The 18449-nt window shown below is 39.9% G+C and overlaps 1 protein-coding gene across 1 annotated transcript; it reads left to right on the forward strand.

The window, feature by feature from the left end:
* Positions 1-383: 383 nt before the first annotated feature.
* On the forward strand, positions 384-13336 carry LOC118762147 (zinc finger protein 436-like; the record flags this gene model as incomplete). The annotated part of the gene is made up of 2 exons (XM_036500534.1): positions 384-628; positions 13215-13336. Coding segments are annotated over 2 exons (291 nt in total), but the record flags the coding sequence as incomplete, so codon positions are not given.
* Positions 13337-18449: the final 5113 nt, after the last annotated feature.

Here is an 18449-nt window from a genome sequence, read left to right on the forward strand (position 1 = left end):
CTATCAGCTCATTTAGATATTATGATCACAGATGGAAGAAAGATAGCTGCAAATTCTTTTCTAGAAAGAGTGGCAGAACTGAAAACAAAGATGTTTATAGAGATGAAGGAAACATTATTATTGTGATATGTATAATAAATTATTCTTTCACAATGAATAATTTAACTGAAGCAAAAAGCGATGATACAAGAGTGAAGCAGTATTTCTGTGATATTTGTGGTAAATCATTCGCTTATAAGACTTACTTGACTACTCACAGACGTATCCATACTGGAGAAAAACCATATCACTGTGATATATGTGATAAATCATTTTTTTCAAGTAGCAACTTAAGTCAACACAAAAGTACACATACAGGAGAAAAGCCATATCATTGTGATATTTGTGGTAAATCATTCTCTCAAAGGAGTCACTTGACTCTACACAAGCATACGCATACAGGAGAAAAGCCATATCGTTGTGATATCTGTGGTAAATCATTCTGTCAAAGGAGTGACTTGACTAAGCACAAACGTACACATACAGGAGAAAGGCCATATCATTGTGATATCTGTGGTAAATCATTCTGTCAAAAGATTACCTTGACTGAACACAAGCATACACATACAGGAGAAAAGCCATATCATTGTGATACCTGTGGTAAATCATTCTCTCAAAGGAGTCACTTGACTCAACACAAACGCACACATACGGGAGAAAAGCCATATCATTGTGAAATCTGTGGTAAATCATTTTCCCAAAATTGTCACTTGATTAATCACAGATATATTCATACTGGGAGAAAAACCATATCACTGTGACATCTGTGGTAAATCATTTCCTCAAAATTGTGATTTAACTAGTGACAAAGGTATTCATGTGGGAGAGGAGCCATATCATTGTGACACCTGAGTTAAATCATTCTCATTTAAATGTCACAAACGTATTCTTTCTGGGGGAAAAAAATGATCATTGATACATATGGGAAATCATTCTTGGAAGAATGTCTATTGACTAGTAAAGAAAGTCATGTCATTCTCTGTGATATCTGTGGTAAATCATTCTCTGAAAGGAATGATTTGAGTAACCATAAATGTACACATACAAGAGAATAGTTGGTACTTCTTTGGAATTCCCCCAACTCTATAACTTTGAACCAATAATTTTCTTTCTTTATTCTTTTCCGATTCATATGTTTTCGATATCAGAGATTACGATTTGGTGAAAATTATCAAACTTTAAACCTCTATAACTTTTTAAAAGCATTTTTCTGGAAAAAGTGAAACAACTCCAGCAATTAAGCTTGAATGTTTTCAAAAAGTTATAGCGGTTTAAAGTTTGATAACTTTCACCCAATTAGGACAGAGGATTTGGAAGCTGTCATTTTATGTGTGACAGTACATCTTGCCAACTGTAAACAAAGCTAATCAATTGGTGAGGGAAGGGATCGAAATTAAAGTTTTTTTTTTTTTTGCTAAATTGTGATCTCCAATATCGAAAACATAGGAATATGAAGAGGTATCAAAAAACAAATAATAACAGGTTGGAAAGTTACAGAGTGAGGGGTAATTCCGAAGTACTGAAAACCCATATCGTTGTGATATCTGTGGCAAATCATTCTCTGAAAAGAGTAACTTAACTAAACACAAGCATACACTTACAGGAGAGAAGCCATATCATTGTGATATTTGTGGTAAATCATTCTCTCAAAGGGGTCTCTTCACTAATCACAGATACATTCATACAGTGCAGAAAACCACATCACTGTGATATCTCTGGTAAATCATTCTCTCAAATAAGTGCCTTAACTAAACACAAATGGACACATGCAGGAGAGAAGCCATAACATTGCAATAGCTGTGGTAATTTGATTTTTGAAAATAGTGTTTTAACTATACATTTTCATACCACACAAAATCTACATCATGGTCAAATCTGTTGTAAATCATTCTCTCAGATCTAACTTAACTGTAAATGAATGCATTCCTACAGGAGAGAAGCCAGGTCAGAGTGACATCTGTGCTAAACCATTCTCTTGAAAAAAGCTACATCCGTACACATGGGTATTCACAACAATCGTAACTGTACCAATGTCAGAATTTATTAAAACATTACAACAATGAAGTCTGTTTTGTCAGCTGTCATGCAGGGTTTTTTCCAATCATCAATTTGAATACCGTCAGTGTGAACCTCAAATATGTCATCATCTGTAAAAATATTGACTCTGAGTTAACTTGATTGCTAAAAAAGCCTGTGTTTGGATTTTGAGGAATTTGCTACAAAAGAATAATGAATAAAAAATCAGAATAAAAGTTAGACCATTATGTGTTCGTTTTGTTACTCAATATCTAGACACTGTTTCCTCTGTTCCTTAAATCTCGCATCTGGCACAACGGCACACCCGTTCAATACTAACTGCTCACCTCCCTGTTGTGGGATTTTTTCTCACCTAGGGATTTGGTGCTGATGTTACATGTCCATACACACTGTTCAAGTACAGGTATGGAATCCCCAACACTACGTGGATGGTCTTGTTATTCAAATGCCTTGCTTCCATTGGCTCCTGAAATTTATTTGTACTCTTTTAGTCTTTTATTCTTTGACGTGTTTCAGTCATTTGACTGAGACCATTCTGGAGCACCACCTTCAAGGGAGTCAATGGAAGAAATCGACCCCAAGACTTAGTCTTTGTAAGTCTAGTATTGATTTTATTGGTGACTTTTGCTAAACCTCAGTTACAGGGACATAAACACACCCGTACCAATGGTTAAGCGATGGCCGGTGGAAAAATGCACACACACACACATATATACATAATCATTGTCATCCATTGTTTTAAATTCAGGATTTGTCCCCACTAATGGGGGTGGTTGGATCTACCTCAATGCCTTAGCAACCGAGGCAGGCAGGTTCAGCCCACCCCAACCTTTGGGCTGCTGTCATGAGGCTTTTTGGAGCTGTCATCATCTGTAATGTTGCTTACCCACAACCTCAGTTTCTAGACATGAGTGTTCCAGAGTACATGGATTCTGCTATGCCATGGTTTTTAAGAAATATGGTAGAAAATTAGCTTAGGAAGGCAGGGATACCACTCACTGAGACCCCGTTTGGAGCCCACCAACCAAACATACATACATACACCCACATATATATATATTTATATAAAATTAGAAAAAAACCCACCTTTTATGAATTCTAGAAAATTACATATAATATAAATATTAAAATTAAAATAATAAAATGTCAAAGATTAAGTAAATTGCAAAAAAATAATAATAAAAACGTCCGATGCCAGCGACGCCTCAACTGGCTTCCGAGTCGGTGGCACGTAAAAAGCACCATCCAAAGCCAGTGCCGCCTCGACTGGCTTCCATGCAGGTGGCACATAAAATGCACCAATCCGACCGTGGCCGATGCCTGGCACCAGTGCAGGTGGCACGTAAAAAGCACCCACTACACTCACGGAGTGGTTGGCGTTAGGAAGGGCATCCAGCTGTAGAAACATTGCCAGATAAGACCAGAGCCTGGTGCAGCCTTCTGGCTTCCGAGATCCCCAGTCGAACCGTCCAACCCATGCTAGCATGGAGAATGGACGTTAAACGATGATGATGTATATAATTTGTAGAATAACAATAATAATTATTATATATATATACAGCCTTCTTTCAATTTCCCTCTACCAAATTTACTCAGAAGGGTTTGGTCAGCCCAAGTATATAGTAGAAGACACTTACCAAAGGTGTTGTGCACTGGGACTGAACATGAAACCATATAGTTTGGAAGCAAGCTTCTTACCAGACAGCCACACCTATGTATGTGTGTGTGTGTAAGGAACCAATTTCTGTCTACAATGTTGTTACTTAATTCATTGGGAAAAGCATTCACAGCTAGCAAGCCAAGCTACTCCAGACTGATGAAGGGTTATGGCTCTGAAACTAGTCTTTGCTTGCTGCTTTGCTGGGTGGAGGTGCTTATCTCCCCTGTTTGAAAAACTCATTTTTATTATACTACTACTACTACTATGGCAATCCCTCAAGGTCGAGGATGATGGTCTTCGCGCAAATTTATTGGTGAGTCCGCAGGTGACTGATAAGACCAATTCTTGCTCAAAAAGATTGGTCACAGTGCGGACATCTAGTGCCAGAAGGGAGAGCTCACGTGGTTGTTGTTGGCACTCCTTCCGTCGTCGTCTTTTCGACTTGAAATTCGCCGTTCCCTCATGGATGGTGGTTTTCCAGAGTGGTCTGTTTTTTGCCGTTTCCTCCCAGTTGGTGAAGTCAATGTCACACTTTTTGAGGTTCGATTTCAGGGAGTCCTTGTAGCGTTTCTTCTGGCCTCCTTTTGTACGATACAGAGTTGTTAAAGTTTGCATTCTTTTATTACACATATGTTACAAATAATCACCAATGTCAATGTATAATCATAAGACCAGGCATTTTGTTTTATAGTAACGATGCTGAAGTTAGACCATGATGAAATCAATATTGGCAGCAGTGATGAAATTGAGGCTGACGATGACAAATTTGAGAAGAAAGAACCCTATAAATTACACTAATTGTTCTTAGCATAATTCCTCCTTCAGTGAATAGTGTTTATATATATATATAAATATTATTAATGTGGATGCGCGTGGCTTAGTGGTTAGGGTGTCAGCATTATGATTGTAGGATTGTGGTTTCGATTCCTGGACCGGGCGAAGCATTGTGTTCTTGAGCAAAACACTTCATTTCACGTTGCTCCAGTCCACTCAGCTGGCAAAAATTAGTATCGCTGCAATGGACTGGCATCCCATCCAGCTGGGGAACACATATACCATTGAAACCTGAAAACCGGGCCCATGAGCCTGGCTATGCTTTAAAAGGGCGCATTTATTTATTTGTTATATATTGTTAATAGTAATAATAATGTGACAACAAAAGAATAAATGACACTGATATTATGTAAATTTCTCCTGCAGTTGCTTTACCAGAAATACAGCATCAATGGTGCTTCTACCCATTACAAACCAAACTGCATCTCATCTAGGCTAACTCTCTCCCTAATTTGTTGGGCTATAACCCTCTCTGTGACTTTCAACACCTGACCCAATAATTTGATACACCTGTAGTTATTTCTGTCTAAAGTATCACCTTTCCTCTTGTAGCAGTTGACTATGGTGCTGCTACACAAGTCATTGGGTATGACTCCTTCATGAACTACCTGATTTACAATGTGGGTGACAAGACCATAACCAACACAACCCAATATTTTAAGTATCCCAGCAGTGATTCTTGATGGGCCTGGTGATTTTCCCTGTCTTCATATCCTTAATTACTTCATCTACCTGGGTACTGTTGATTCGGATAGCTGGTCTGTCAACTGGGTCAATATCTGTCAGACTCTCCTCCACCCATTCATTCTCCACATTCAGCAGTCTTCCATAGTGGCTTCAACAAGCCCTTTTCTTTGCAGAATCATTAAATGCAAGGGCACCATCATCCATGCGGACACATTTCTTTCCTATGACATCACGGTTTTCTCTCTCACACACTGTCTTGAAATCCATAATACTTCAGTTCTCTGGTCCTCACATCGCTGAGCATTAGGAAACCCCTTCTCTTCTACTACTCCCTGTCTCTTAGCTTCCCTTTTGGCTATCTGGTACATTCTCCTGCTACCCCAACTCTTACAGGCATTCCAGGCCTGTTTCTTTACACTAATGGTCGTCTACAGTATTGTTCCACCACCATGTTATAACATCATTAGGTAAGACAAGCTGACACTGAATCAGCTTCGCTGACTGACAGGTGATGATCATTTAGGGAATGCACGGGCTAAAACTACGCGCCTTCACTAGCCAGTTAAGGTGAGACAGTGTCATGTGACAACTTGCTGGAGCCTAGCGGCAGGTATTTAAAGGGTAAAATTTGACAAGTCAGTCAGTCACCGGCTGACACTCGCTGACGATACATCAAAGAGGCCAGGGAACAAAAGAAAGAATACATGCACCCAACACCAGAGCTGAAGACACCTCCGAAAGGGGGTAGGCCCCGCCATGTCAAAATGGTAGAGGAGTAGGAGCCGAAACCGGACGTGGTTCCTCCTGATGATGTCTTGAGCTAACTGGATCCTGTAAAGGAGCTGTTGTGATAGCAGACCACGAAACATAGTTGTAATTCCCACCTAGGTCTGGAAAGGACATTGCACCAGTCACAGATTTGGTCTGTGTTACTCAGCAACCTGTCTCACAGGAATTCCCAGCTCCCTTCTATGTCATCAAATTTCTCGGTAAGGATATCCCTAAATCTGTGACCATATGAACGGTTCTTAAGCTTCCAAGTCCTTCTTTTCCAATTAATAAGTAAAAAGACCTGTTGGGGCAAGTGAAATCGGAATCAAAATTGAACCAGCAGTTGCCAGTGCCGCTGGACTGACTCCTGTGCAGGTGGCAAGTAAAGAAACACCGTTTCGACCCTGTGCTTGAGGAGACCTATTGAGTTAAGTACATCAACATCAGAAATCAATGGAAAAAGCACCATCCGAACATGGACGATGCCAGCGCCGCCTTTGACTGGTTTCCATGCCAGTGGCACATAAAAAGCACCAACCCGATCGTGGCTGTTGCCAGCCTCGCCTGACACCTGTGCTGGTGGCACGTAAAAAGCACCCACTACACTCACGGAGTGGTTGGCGTTAGGAAAGGCATCCAGCTGTAGAAATGCTGCCAGATCAGATTGGAGCCTGGTGCAGCCTTCTGGCTTCCCAGACCCCAGTCGAACCCTTCTAACCCATGCTAGCATGGAGAAAGGACGTTAAACGACGATGATGATAATGATGGATACCACATCAATTAATGCTGTCTTGTTGTTTATTAGGCAATATTAAAACGATGACAAAGATTTTATTTAAGGTTACATTCATAATAGTAATGATGATGATCATTTCAAATTATGACCCAGGGCCAGCAATCTTTGATGTGAGTGGGAAGTTGTATACATAGAACCCAGTAATTCCTGAAAGGGATGAAAGACAAAGTCGACCTGGATGTGATTCGAACTTTCAGAGTAAAGGCGAACGAAAACACGTAACAACACTGGAAGAATATGCCCCCTTGTCTTAGATCAGTTATCTTGAAAAAAGCCCCAGGGTGTTTTCGAAAATAACTCAGCTTTGTGAAGGATATTACTGAGATTTTTTCGGTTTGAACAGCAGTTTTTTCTAGCGGTGTCATATGAAATTGTCACCCATAATTATGACCCTAGTACTGATCTATTGCATTTCAATCTATTTTAGGGTTAGGGTTAGGGGAGAGGGAAGGGTATCTTTTTTTCTTCAGTAATGTAAATAAACCCAATCTGTTTCTTAAACGAGGGACATATTCATACGGCACAGAATGTTTTTTACCTCAATAGACGTCATTGATTGGTTGAAATTGAAGAAGAAAAAACAACAAATATCTTACAAACTATAGAATTTTCTCAATAAAGCCAAGAGAAAAAGATGTTTTATAAACACATTCTATCGGTACACGAAGTTTAAAGGTCTATAGTTACGTGGAAATTATTTAAAAAATCTGCCGGTCAAACCGAAAAGATCCAAATTTGCTGAGAGAATGGGACAAAGACAAAGACTGGAATGAATCCAGCCAGTCAGTAGAGCCGTCTATTGGAGAATTGAGGAATAGAATTATCACAAGGGAAATAACTTCTACAGCACTTCAAACATCCATTCAATTAAATTATTAATTAAGGTGCTTAATTGCCGAATACTGACTGAGTCGCTGTTTGTATCTGAATACTGTAATTTGACGAAGATTTACTTTAAGGTTGTAATGGTGATAATAATACTATTAATACTAATAATGTAAATAATAGAATTCTGTGAACCTCTCGATGTTACAGCAATTATTTTGAAACGAAAACAGAACAGGAGAATACATTTCCTCGTCTTAATTAATAATTTCCAAACAGAAATGTTGATTTATTGTTTATGAAAACCTATGATCGACTGTTTCATGTGATATAAAGGAAATTAGGTTAATATAGGGCGTAACAAATATCAGAAAATCAAAAAAAAAATGTGGGTAATAGGTGTAAAACAACTTCCTATGAACGAATATGAAAAAAAAAATTCGCGCACGCGAAAGGGGGGTGGGGGAGAGGCCTCGGAAAATTCACATCGGGAAGTTCCGAAAGCGTCTGAGGGGCTGACCCGGGCACCAAAACAAAAAAAAAATAGTGTAATATGTGTAAAACAACTTGCTCTAAACGAATATGAAAAAAAAAATGCGCTCTCGCGAAAGAGGGGTGGGGGAGAGGCCTCGGAATATTTATATCGGGAATTTCCGAAAGCGTCTGAACCGGGCACAAAAACAAAAACAAAAACAGCGTAATAGGTGTAAAACAACTTGCTCTAAACGACTATCATGAAAAAAATGCGCGCTCGCGAAAGGGGGGTGGGGGAGAGGCTTCGGAAATTTCACATCTTCAGTCCACGGCCTTTAAACTAAGAAAAAATAGTGTAATTGGTGTAAAACTACTTGTTCTAAACGAGTATCAAGAACACACACTCACACATGAATCATAAACGTGTCAGAAACATCTTGAAATACTACAGAAATTATGTTACGAAAATGATAATGTATACATACCTCTTTGAGTGGTCCATTTGATAATGATGATAAAGAAATGAGTTGGATTTGAACTCAGAATATTGACTAACACAACTACATACTACAAGACTCAAAATATTCAGCCAAGTCACCACCCTTTAACTAGCAATAATAATAACATCAATAACATAACAGCCAAAAGATTTATTTGTTCTGAAAATAACAATCATAGTAAATAAATATGTTCTTTAATATTCACATTCATGTGCACAGTTAAACACACTTACATACAAACAGTCACGCATGCATAATACAGAACGGAACACATAAATGAAGGATGCATTACTTAGTATATATTACATCTAGAGAATTTTGATTAATAAGTCAAATATGCAAATTATAAAGATAATTAATTGCTTTACTAAACAGTGTTGTAAAGGTGAAAAAATAAATTTGGGAAAAAAATACACGCCAAAACTAATTAATAAAGGATAATTAGGGAAGGATTGACACAAAATAATAATTTTTTCTGTCTCTTTTTTTCTGATAAATGCATCTTAATAAGTGAGAAGAATTGCATATATCTGAACTATTTCAAAGAAAAGCATAAATTTAATGTTTAAAATAGCTTTAACCAAGGAATGAGATCCAACATTTCTTCACTTTTTCCAGAATTTCTTCTCTTCTCTTTATTTTTTTTTTTTTGCGAAATATGATTTTATGATTCATGTGTGAGTGTGTGTTCTTGATACTCGTTTAGAACAAGTAGTTTTACACCAATTACACTATTTTTTCTTAGTTTAAAGGCCGTGGACTGAAGATGTGAAATTTCCGAAGCCTCTCCCCCAGCCCCCCTTTCGCGAGCGCGCATTTTTTTCATGATAGTCGTTTAGAGCAAGTTGTTTTACACCTATTACGCTGTTTTTGTTTTTGTTTTTGTGCCCGGTTCAGACGCTTTCGGAAATTCCCGATATAAATATTCCGAGGCCTCTCCCCCACCCCTCTTTCGCGAGAGCGCATTTTTTTTTTCATATTCGTTTAGAGCAAGTTGTTTTACACATATTACACTATTTTTTTTTTGTTTTGGTGCCCGGGTCAGCCCCTCAGACGCTTTCGGAACTTCCCGATGTGAATTTTCCGAGGCCTCTCCCCCACCCCCCTTTCGCGTGCGCGAATTTTTTTTTTCATATTCGTTCATAGGAAGTTGTTTTACACCTATTACACACATTTTTTTTTTGATTTTCTGATATTTGTTACGCCCTATATTAACCGGAAATTAATTTGTAAAATAAGAGTAATGTGGCATAATTAATTAGTAAAACGAGAGGAAACCGATTGAAGAATACCACATTAATTAATGTTGTCCTGTTGTTTATGAGACACTAATTAATTGACAAGTTGACGAAGATTTACTTTAAGGTTATTTTGATAATGATGATGATGGTTCCACATTTTGGCCCGGGGCCAGAAGTCTTTTATGCGAGCCTGAAGTCGAATACATGGAACCCAGTATTTCTCGAAAACGATGAAAGGCAAATACGACCTCGGCCGTATTTCCACTGAGAGCTGGACTTCTTTTTCGGGATGAATAAAGTAATAATGATGATGGTTTCACATTTTGGCCCTGGGCCAGCAACGTTCTCCTTCTGTTTTATTCTTTAGTATAAAATACTTAAAAACAGATAAATCTTCCTAATTTTTTTGCATACATCTCTTTTTTCTCTCTTTCATTGTTTCAGTCATTTGACTGCGGCCATGCTGGAGCACCGCCTTTAGTCGGGCAAATCGACCCCGGGACTTATTCTTTGTAAGCCCAGTACTTATTCTATCGGTCTCTTTTGCCGAACCGCTAAGTAACGGGGACGTAAACACACCAGCATCGGTTGTCAAGCAATGCTGGGGGACAAACACACACACACATACATATATATATATATATATATATATATATAATATATATATATATATATATATATATATATACATATATACGACAGGCTTCTTTCAGTTCCCGTCTACCAAATCCACTCACAAGGCATTGGTCGGCCCGAGGCTATAGCAGAAGACACTTGTTTGTATATATTTTCATGACTTTTTTCAATTGCATTTCATTTTCTTGGAGAGATGCGTTTCTATTGGAGCTCCTTATTTTGTTTACCTGGAAAGGATACAAGGCAAAGTCGAACTGGAAGGAGTTCGTGCTTTGAAACTTAAGGTGTACTGGGCCCTACCCAATGACTCAAAAATACACGAACTACAGACAGGGCCTTTTGTGTGGCCTAGTTAGCGACTTGGTCCGCAGGGAACGGACTTTGGAGACTAAAATGTGTGTTCGAACTCTTTTTCACCATGTGTGACTGATGGAAGCGAAATAAACAATACACTGACACACTGTTGTTCCGGATTTTTTTATGTATACCCTAACAGGCTTGTAATTGTTACGATTTGTCAAGATTCGTTTGTATGTTTCCGCGTTCGGGGCAGCACATGCTGTTAACTATAAACACATGAAATATTATCACTTATAATACACTTTCTTGATGCACATACATATTTCTGCTCTGTATTTGTGTGGAATGTAGATAATAAAATCAACGTCGCAGTTTAAACTTGAGAAAAGCCTTGCATATTTATAACGTGCAAGTTATAGATGTATGTGTGTGTTTTCGGCTAGGGTTCCTTCTTAGCTGCTTCATTTGTGTATGTAAATTTCTAAAAAGATAAAAGGAGATCGATGTCAAAAAAGCTGTATTACTGATGATATAGAATAAGCAAGTTAAGAAAGATTACTAATAATTGAGTCATGAATTCTGGTCCTTGCTCTAAAACTATACGTACCCTTTGAGGTTACAGTCATCTCATAGAATTAAGAACATAGCAACATTGAGAAAATATGATTCCTCGTCTTGGATATATCAAACATTTACGATCCTTCGTTATAGGTACCGGAAGTGGCTTTGTTTACATTTCTGAAGATAACAGAAACCCTTTTCTGCCCCCCCCCTATATAAAAAAAAACACTTTCTTGAAATGTATCCGGTACCTATACCGAAGTTACTCCCAAACATTGATTTTATTTTGATTGGCATGAGAAAACAAATGTAGTGTGTGGAGCATGTCATTGTGCCAGTCTTTCAATGCCTCAATTAACTCTGACCCCTAAAAACATTTAATAGATGACAATGTTAAATTTTGCAACGTTGAATTAGTGTATCATCTAACTATTCTCTTTATCTTGATGTTTCTTTTCCTATTTCAGAATATCACCTTATGTTGACCCACAAGAAACTTCTTCATTCAGATGTGCCTTTCATATTTTGACGTCGTTTCATCAACCAAAGCAAGATGACATAATTTATCAGCAGCATTCATCAATACATCAAAATTTATAAGAATACAATATTTTTCTTGTCTTCACTGTTTGGAATGTAGATTAAGTGATTGGCTTACAGGTTAATTAAGGTTGGATAACTTTACAAACGAGTTGACGATTTCTATCAGCTGATTTAGATATTAAGTAAGATCACAGAAGAAAGAAACACAGCTCCAAATTCTTTTCTAGAAAAAGTTGCAGAACTGAAAACAAAGATGTTTATAGAGATGAAGGAAACATTATTATTGTGATATGTATAATAAATTATTCTCTCATAATGAGCAACTTAACTAAACCAAAAAACCCAGATTCAAAAGAGAAACAACATTCCTGTGAAATCTGTGGTAAATCATTCTCTCATAGGAATACCTTGACTGAACACAAGCATACACATACTGGGGAAAAGCCATATCATTGCGATATCTGTAGTAAATCATTCTCGTGTAGGAGTACCTTGACTGAACACAAACATACACATACAGGAGAAGAGCCGTTTCATTGTGAGATCTGTGGTAAATCATTCTCGTGTAGGAGTAACTTGGCTCAACATAAACGTACTCATACAGGAGAAAAGCCATATGATTGTGATATCTGTGGTAGGTCATTCTCTAAAAGGAGTAACTTGACTAAACACGAGTATACACATGCAACAGTAAAGCCATATCTTTGTAGTATGTGGTAAATCATTCTCTTATGGGTGTAACTTGATTCAACATGCACATACATATCCAGGAGAAAAGAAATATCATTGCGATATCTGTGCTAAATCATCCTCTTATAGGACTTGACTCAACACAAACATACACATCATCATCATCGTTTAACATCCACTTTCCATGCTAGCATGGGTTGGACGAATGACTGAGGGCTGGCAAACCAGATGGCTGCACCAGGCTCCAATCTTGATCTGACAGAGTTTCTACAGCTGGATGCCCTTCCTAACGCCAACCACTCAGAGAGTGTAGTGGGTGCTTTTACATGCCACCAGCACGGTGCCAATCAGGCGGCACTGGCAACGACCTCGCTCGAATCTTTTACAAATGCCACCGGCGCGAGTGCCAGTAAGGCGATGCTCAAATGGTATATTTTACGTGCCACCGGCAAATAGTAAAGCCATATCTTTGTAATATGTGGTTAATCATTCTCTTATGGATGTAACTTGATTCAACATACACATACATATCCAGGAGAAAAGAAATATCATAATAATGTCTGTTAAATCATTCTCTTATAGGACTTGACTCAACACATACAGGGGAAAAAACCATATTCTGATATCTGTGGTAAATCATTTTCTAAAAAGTATCACTTGACTTAACACAAGTGCCGTAATAACCCATGTAAGTTGTGCACCTGTGTAATTAACACAGGTGATTTTCAGGATATAATTTGTTCAAAAAAAGGTTTCACTTATATAAAATTCGTACTTAAAAGTTTTGAGTATTGCTGATATAGACAGGGAAAAAGATTTTCAATTTAGTTGTATTTAGGAAAAAGATTTTCAATTTAGTTGTATTTAGGATAATTTCACTTACTCTTGATTGGATTTAATTAAATTTTTATTGAATAAAAGTAATTTCTATTGAACAGGTATCACATTGAAATCTATTAAATTACAAAGTGTTTGTGTTGTTTATAATAAACTTTATTTTACATTTTTTGCCCTCAAGAGATTATGTCCGATCTTTAGCATACTGCTGTATGTCTTATCAAATCATGATCACAGGAAAAGTTGTTGATGAGAATTACCAACAAAAGTGAGGCTGTGAGGCTGATAAATATGCACAGGTGTTGCAAATTAAGTTTCCTTACCAATAAACATCAGCTTGGACGACACTTTACTCAACCAACAGAGGAAGGTGACCAATCAAGCTGATTATGTAAACAGAATTCTTTTCTGCCTATTCATGTCGGAACCTTTTTGATACGGAGTATTCAAATTTTAATCTCTCTCACATTTGGAAAATGTGAAGCAAACTTAATAATTTGACCACACCGAAATAATGATCTGTTAATTATGATTGCACCTTGAATGTTACCCTCCGAGGCACAAGTCTGGGCTGTTTATGGAAGATCAGCAGTCGCCCATGCATACCGGCTCCCTCTCTCCATGTCACCAATGTTATCCAAGGGAAAGGCAAAGGGGGCCGATACAGCTTGGCACTTGTGACGTCGCAGCTCATTTATTAACGTGCAAGTGGTTGAGCACTCCACAGACACGTGTACCCTTAACGTAGTTCTCTGGGAGATTCAGCGTAACACAGTGTGACAAGGCTGGCCCCTTTGAAATATAGGTACAACAGAAACAGGAAGAAAGAATGAGAGAAAGTTGTGGTGAAAGAGTACAGCAGGATTCACCACCACCAACTGCTGGAGCCTCGTGGAGCTTTAGGTGTTTTCGCTCAGACCCACCCGGGTGAAGAATGTGCCCCTCAGCATAGGTTAATCATTAGTGACTTTAGGCTTGAGGCCAGAAGGATTCCAAGAAACAGACCAATCCAGAAAAGAAGGATTTGGAAGCTAAAGAACCCTTCACATGGTCAGAGATTTAGGGACATCCTCATCAAGAAATTTGATGAGAGGGAGGAGGGGCTACAGACGTTGGACATAGAAGGTAGCTGGAAATTCCTACGGGACAGCTTGCTGAGTGCCACAGACCAAGTCCGTGGATGGTGCAAAGTCCCTTCCAGACCTAGAGTTATGTGGTGGTGGTGGTGGTGGTACAGTAGACAAAGCCATTAGTGCAAAGAAACAGGCCTGGAAAGCCTGGAGGGATAGGGGTAGCAGGGAACTGTACCAGGTAGCCAAAAGGGAGGCTGGGCGGCAGGTATACATAGCCAAAGATGTAGCAGAAAAGAAGTTTGCCAATGTCCAGCGACGTGAGGACCAAAGAACAGGTATTTCGGATTGCTAGACAGTGTGTGAGAGAAAATAGTGATGTTATAGGAGAGAAATGTGTCTGCATGGATGATGGGGCACTTGCTTTAAATGATGGTGAAAAGAAAGAGGCTTGGAGAAGCCATTATGAAAGACTGCTGAATGTGGAGAATGAATGGGAGGAGGAGAGCCTGCCAAATGTTGACCCAGTAGAGGGACCAGCTATCCGAATAGACAGCTCCCTTGTAGTTAAGGCAATTAAGGGTATGAAACCAAGTAAAGTACCCGGCCCATCAGGAATCACTGCTGAGATGCTTAAAACAGCTGGTTGTGTGGGCTATGGCCTAGTCACCCGCATTGTAAACCAGGTAGTTCATAATGGAGTCATACCCAATGACTGGCGTAGCAGCACCATAGTCAACTGCTACAAGGGTAAAGGTGATGCTCTAGATAGAAATAACTACAGGGGTATTAAACTGTTGGATCAGGTAATGAAGGTCACAGAGAGGGTCATAACCCATCTCATTAGGGAGAGAATTAGCTTAGATGAGATGCAGTTCGGTTTTGTGCCAGGTAGAAGCACCACTGATGCTATATTGCTGGTCCGACAACTGCAGGAGAAGTACCTAGCTATTGTGGACTTGGAGAAAGCCTTTGACAGGGTCCCCTGATCCCTTATCTGGTGGTTGATGCGGAAACTGGAGATTGACGAATGGCTAATAAGGGCTGTACAGGCCCTATACAGAGAGGCTGTCAGCAAGGTTAGGATTGGCAACGAATATAGTGAAGAATTCCGGGTAGAAGTAGGTGTACACCAAGGTTCAGCCCTCAGTCCCCTTTTATTCATCATAGTCCTCCAGGCAATAACAGAGAAATTCAAAACAGGTTGCCCCTGGGAGCTCCTCTATGCTGATGACCTGGCTCTCATAGCAGAATCACTACCGGAACTAGAAAAGAAATTTTGGGTGTGGAAGCAAGGGTTAGAATCAAAAGGCCTTAGAGTAAATGTAGCAAAGACCAAAGTTATAGTAAACAGAAAGGTGAACCCACCAGGCACACCCTCGGGCAGGTAGCCCTGCTCGATCTGTAGGAAAGGTGTAGGTGGAAACTCCATAAGATGTACCCAGTGTAAGCTATGGATGCATAAGAGGTGCAGCAACATCAAAGGGAAATTAACTGATAAGATTGCTTTCATGTGCGGCAGATGCACAGGGACAATAGACAGCACAGATACTCAGAAAACAGATTCCATCACACTCCAGGGGTAGAAACTAGAAGTAGTTGATAGTTTCTGCTACCTGGATGACCAAGTTAGTAGTGGAGGTGGATGCTCAGTGAGTGCCACCACTAGAATACGAATAGCCTGGGCAAAGTTTAGAAAGCTTCTACCCCTACTGGCGACAAAGGGTCTCTCGCTCAGAGTGAAAGGTAGATTGTATGATGCATGTGTGCAAACTACCATGCTTCATGATAGTGAAACATGGGCTATGACTGCAGAGGACATGCATAGACTTGAATGAAATTAAGCTAGCATGATCCGCTGGATGTGTAATGTCAGTGTGCACACACGACAGAGTGTAAGTGCCCTGAGAGAAATGCTGGACATAAGAAGCATCAGATGTGGTGTGCAAGAGTGACGCTTGCGATGGTATGGTCATGTACTGCGGATGGATGAGGAGAGATGTGTGAAGAAGTGCCGCAACCAAACAATTGAAGGTATCAGTAGACCCAGGAAGACATGGGATGAGGTAGTCAAGCATGACCTCAGAGCATTGAGCCTCACAGAGGCAATGACGAAGGACCGATATCTCTGGAGATATGCTGTGACTGCAAAGACCCGGGCTGCTTCCTGCACCAGATCCGCATAGCCCCTGCCCATTCAAAGTACCTTGGATTTCAGAACATCCCGCTGTGCTTGAGGAGACCTATTGAGTCAAGTACATGAACATCGAAATAAATATCAATGGAAATAGTAGTTGTGATACCTGTGCCAGTGGCACATAAAAAGCACCATCCGAACGTGGCCGATGCCAGCCCCGCCTAGACTGGCTTCTGTGCCGGTGGCACATTAAAAGCACCAGCCCGATCGTGGCCGCTGCCAGACTCCCCTGGCACCTGTGTCGGTGCCATGTAAAGAGCACCAACTACACTCGCGGAGTGGTTGGTGTTAGGAAGGGCATCCAACTGTAGAAACACTGCCAGATCAGACTGGAGCCTGGTGCAGCCTCCTGGCTTCCCAGACCCCGGTCGAACCGTCCAACCCGTGCTAGCGTGGAAAACGGACGTTAAACGATGATGATGATGATAATGATGAATGCTCGGTCTGGGAATCGAAACCACGAGTCCGCTGCCCTAACCACTGAGCCATTGTGCTTCCACTGTGTAATGGGACATAAGCAAAATGAGAGGAAACTGATTGAGGAATACCGCATCAGTTAATGTTTTCCTGTTGTTTGTTGGGCATTGATAAAAGGGAGACAAAGGTTTTCTTTAAGGTAATATTGATAATAGCAATGATGATGAGGGTCTCAAAGTTTGGCCCAGGGCCAGCAATCTTTGATGTGAGTGGGAAGTTGAATAAATAGACTCAGTATTTCCCAATAGGGGATGAAAGACAAAGTCGACCTGGATGTGATTTGAACTTTCAGAGCAAAGACTGACGAAAAGACATGACAATATTGTTATAAATAATTGAGAACACACAACATCTGCTTCCTAGTCTTAGATCTCATTTTCAAAAACACCTTAGTTCTTAGATCTTATTTTCAAAAACACAGCGTTGCGTTGCCAGAGCAGCCAACTGGCTTCCGTACCCGTGGCACGTAAAAGGGCACCATTCGAGCGTGATCGTTGACAGAGCGGCTATTCGAGTATGAACGTTACCAGCGTCGCCTTACTGGCACTTATGCCTGTGCTAGTAGGGTGCCAAGAACACCATCCAAGTGTGATCGTTGCCAGAGCAGCCAACTGGCTTCCGTACCCATGGCACGTAAAAGGACACCATTCGAGCGTGATCATTACCAAAAGCGCTTCACTGGCACGTGTAAAAACATTCAAGCGAGGTCATTGCCAGTACCGCCTGACTGGCCCCCGTGCCGGTGGCACATAAAAAGCACCCACTACACTCTCAGAGTAGTTGGCGCTAGGAAGGGCATCCAGCTGTAGAAACTCTGCCAGATCAAGATTGGAGGCTGGTGCAACCATCTGGTTCACCAGCCCTCAGTCAAAATCGTCCAACCCATGCTAGCATGGAAAGCAGACGTTAAACGATGATAATGATGAATTCTGTTGAGATGCTGTTTCTTTCAATTAATTTTAAATATAACAAACAGCTTCATAAAATAACTTGGTGGTTATCATTAACCTGATGTTGTAACATGAATTGTGAATAAGGTTCGATGGAAAATTTAAATTCAAAACATATGAAAACAAGACATATGTACAGCAGAGTCAGCTGGGTTGGTATCAAAAGGGTTAACATTCCTTCAAATTCTGAGCAACACTGGGTACTTAGGCTACAATATGTGTGTGTGTGTGTATGCATGTATTTGGGTACATGTATAAATGTCTGTGTATCTATGTTTTTTCCACCTGCCATCGCTTAACCATTGGTACTGGTGTGTTTATATC

Source organism: Octopus sinensis, linkage group LG2 (genome assembly GCF_006345805.1).
Source record: "Octopus sinensis linkage group LG2, ASM634580v1, whole genome shotgun sequence".
NCBI classification, from domain to species: domain Eukaryota; kingdom Metazoa; phylum Mollusca; class Cephalopoda; order Octopoda; family Octopodidae; genus Octopus; species Octopus sinensis.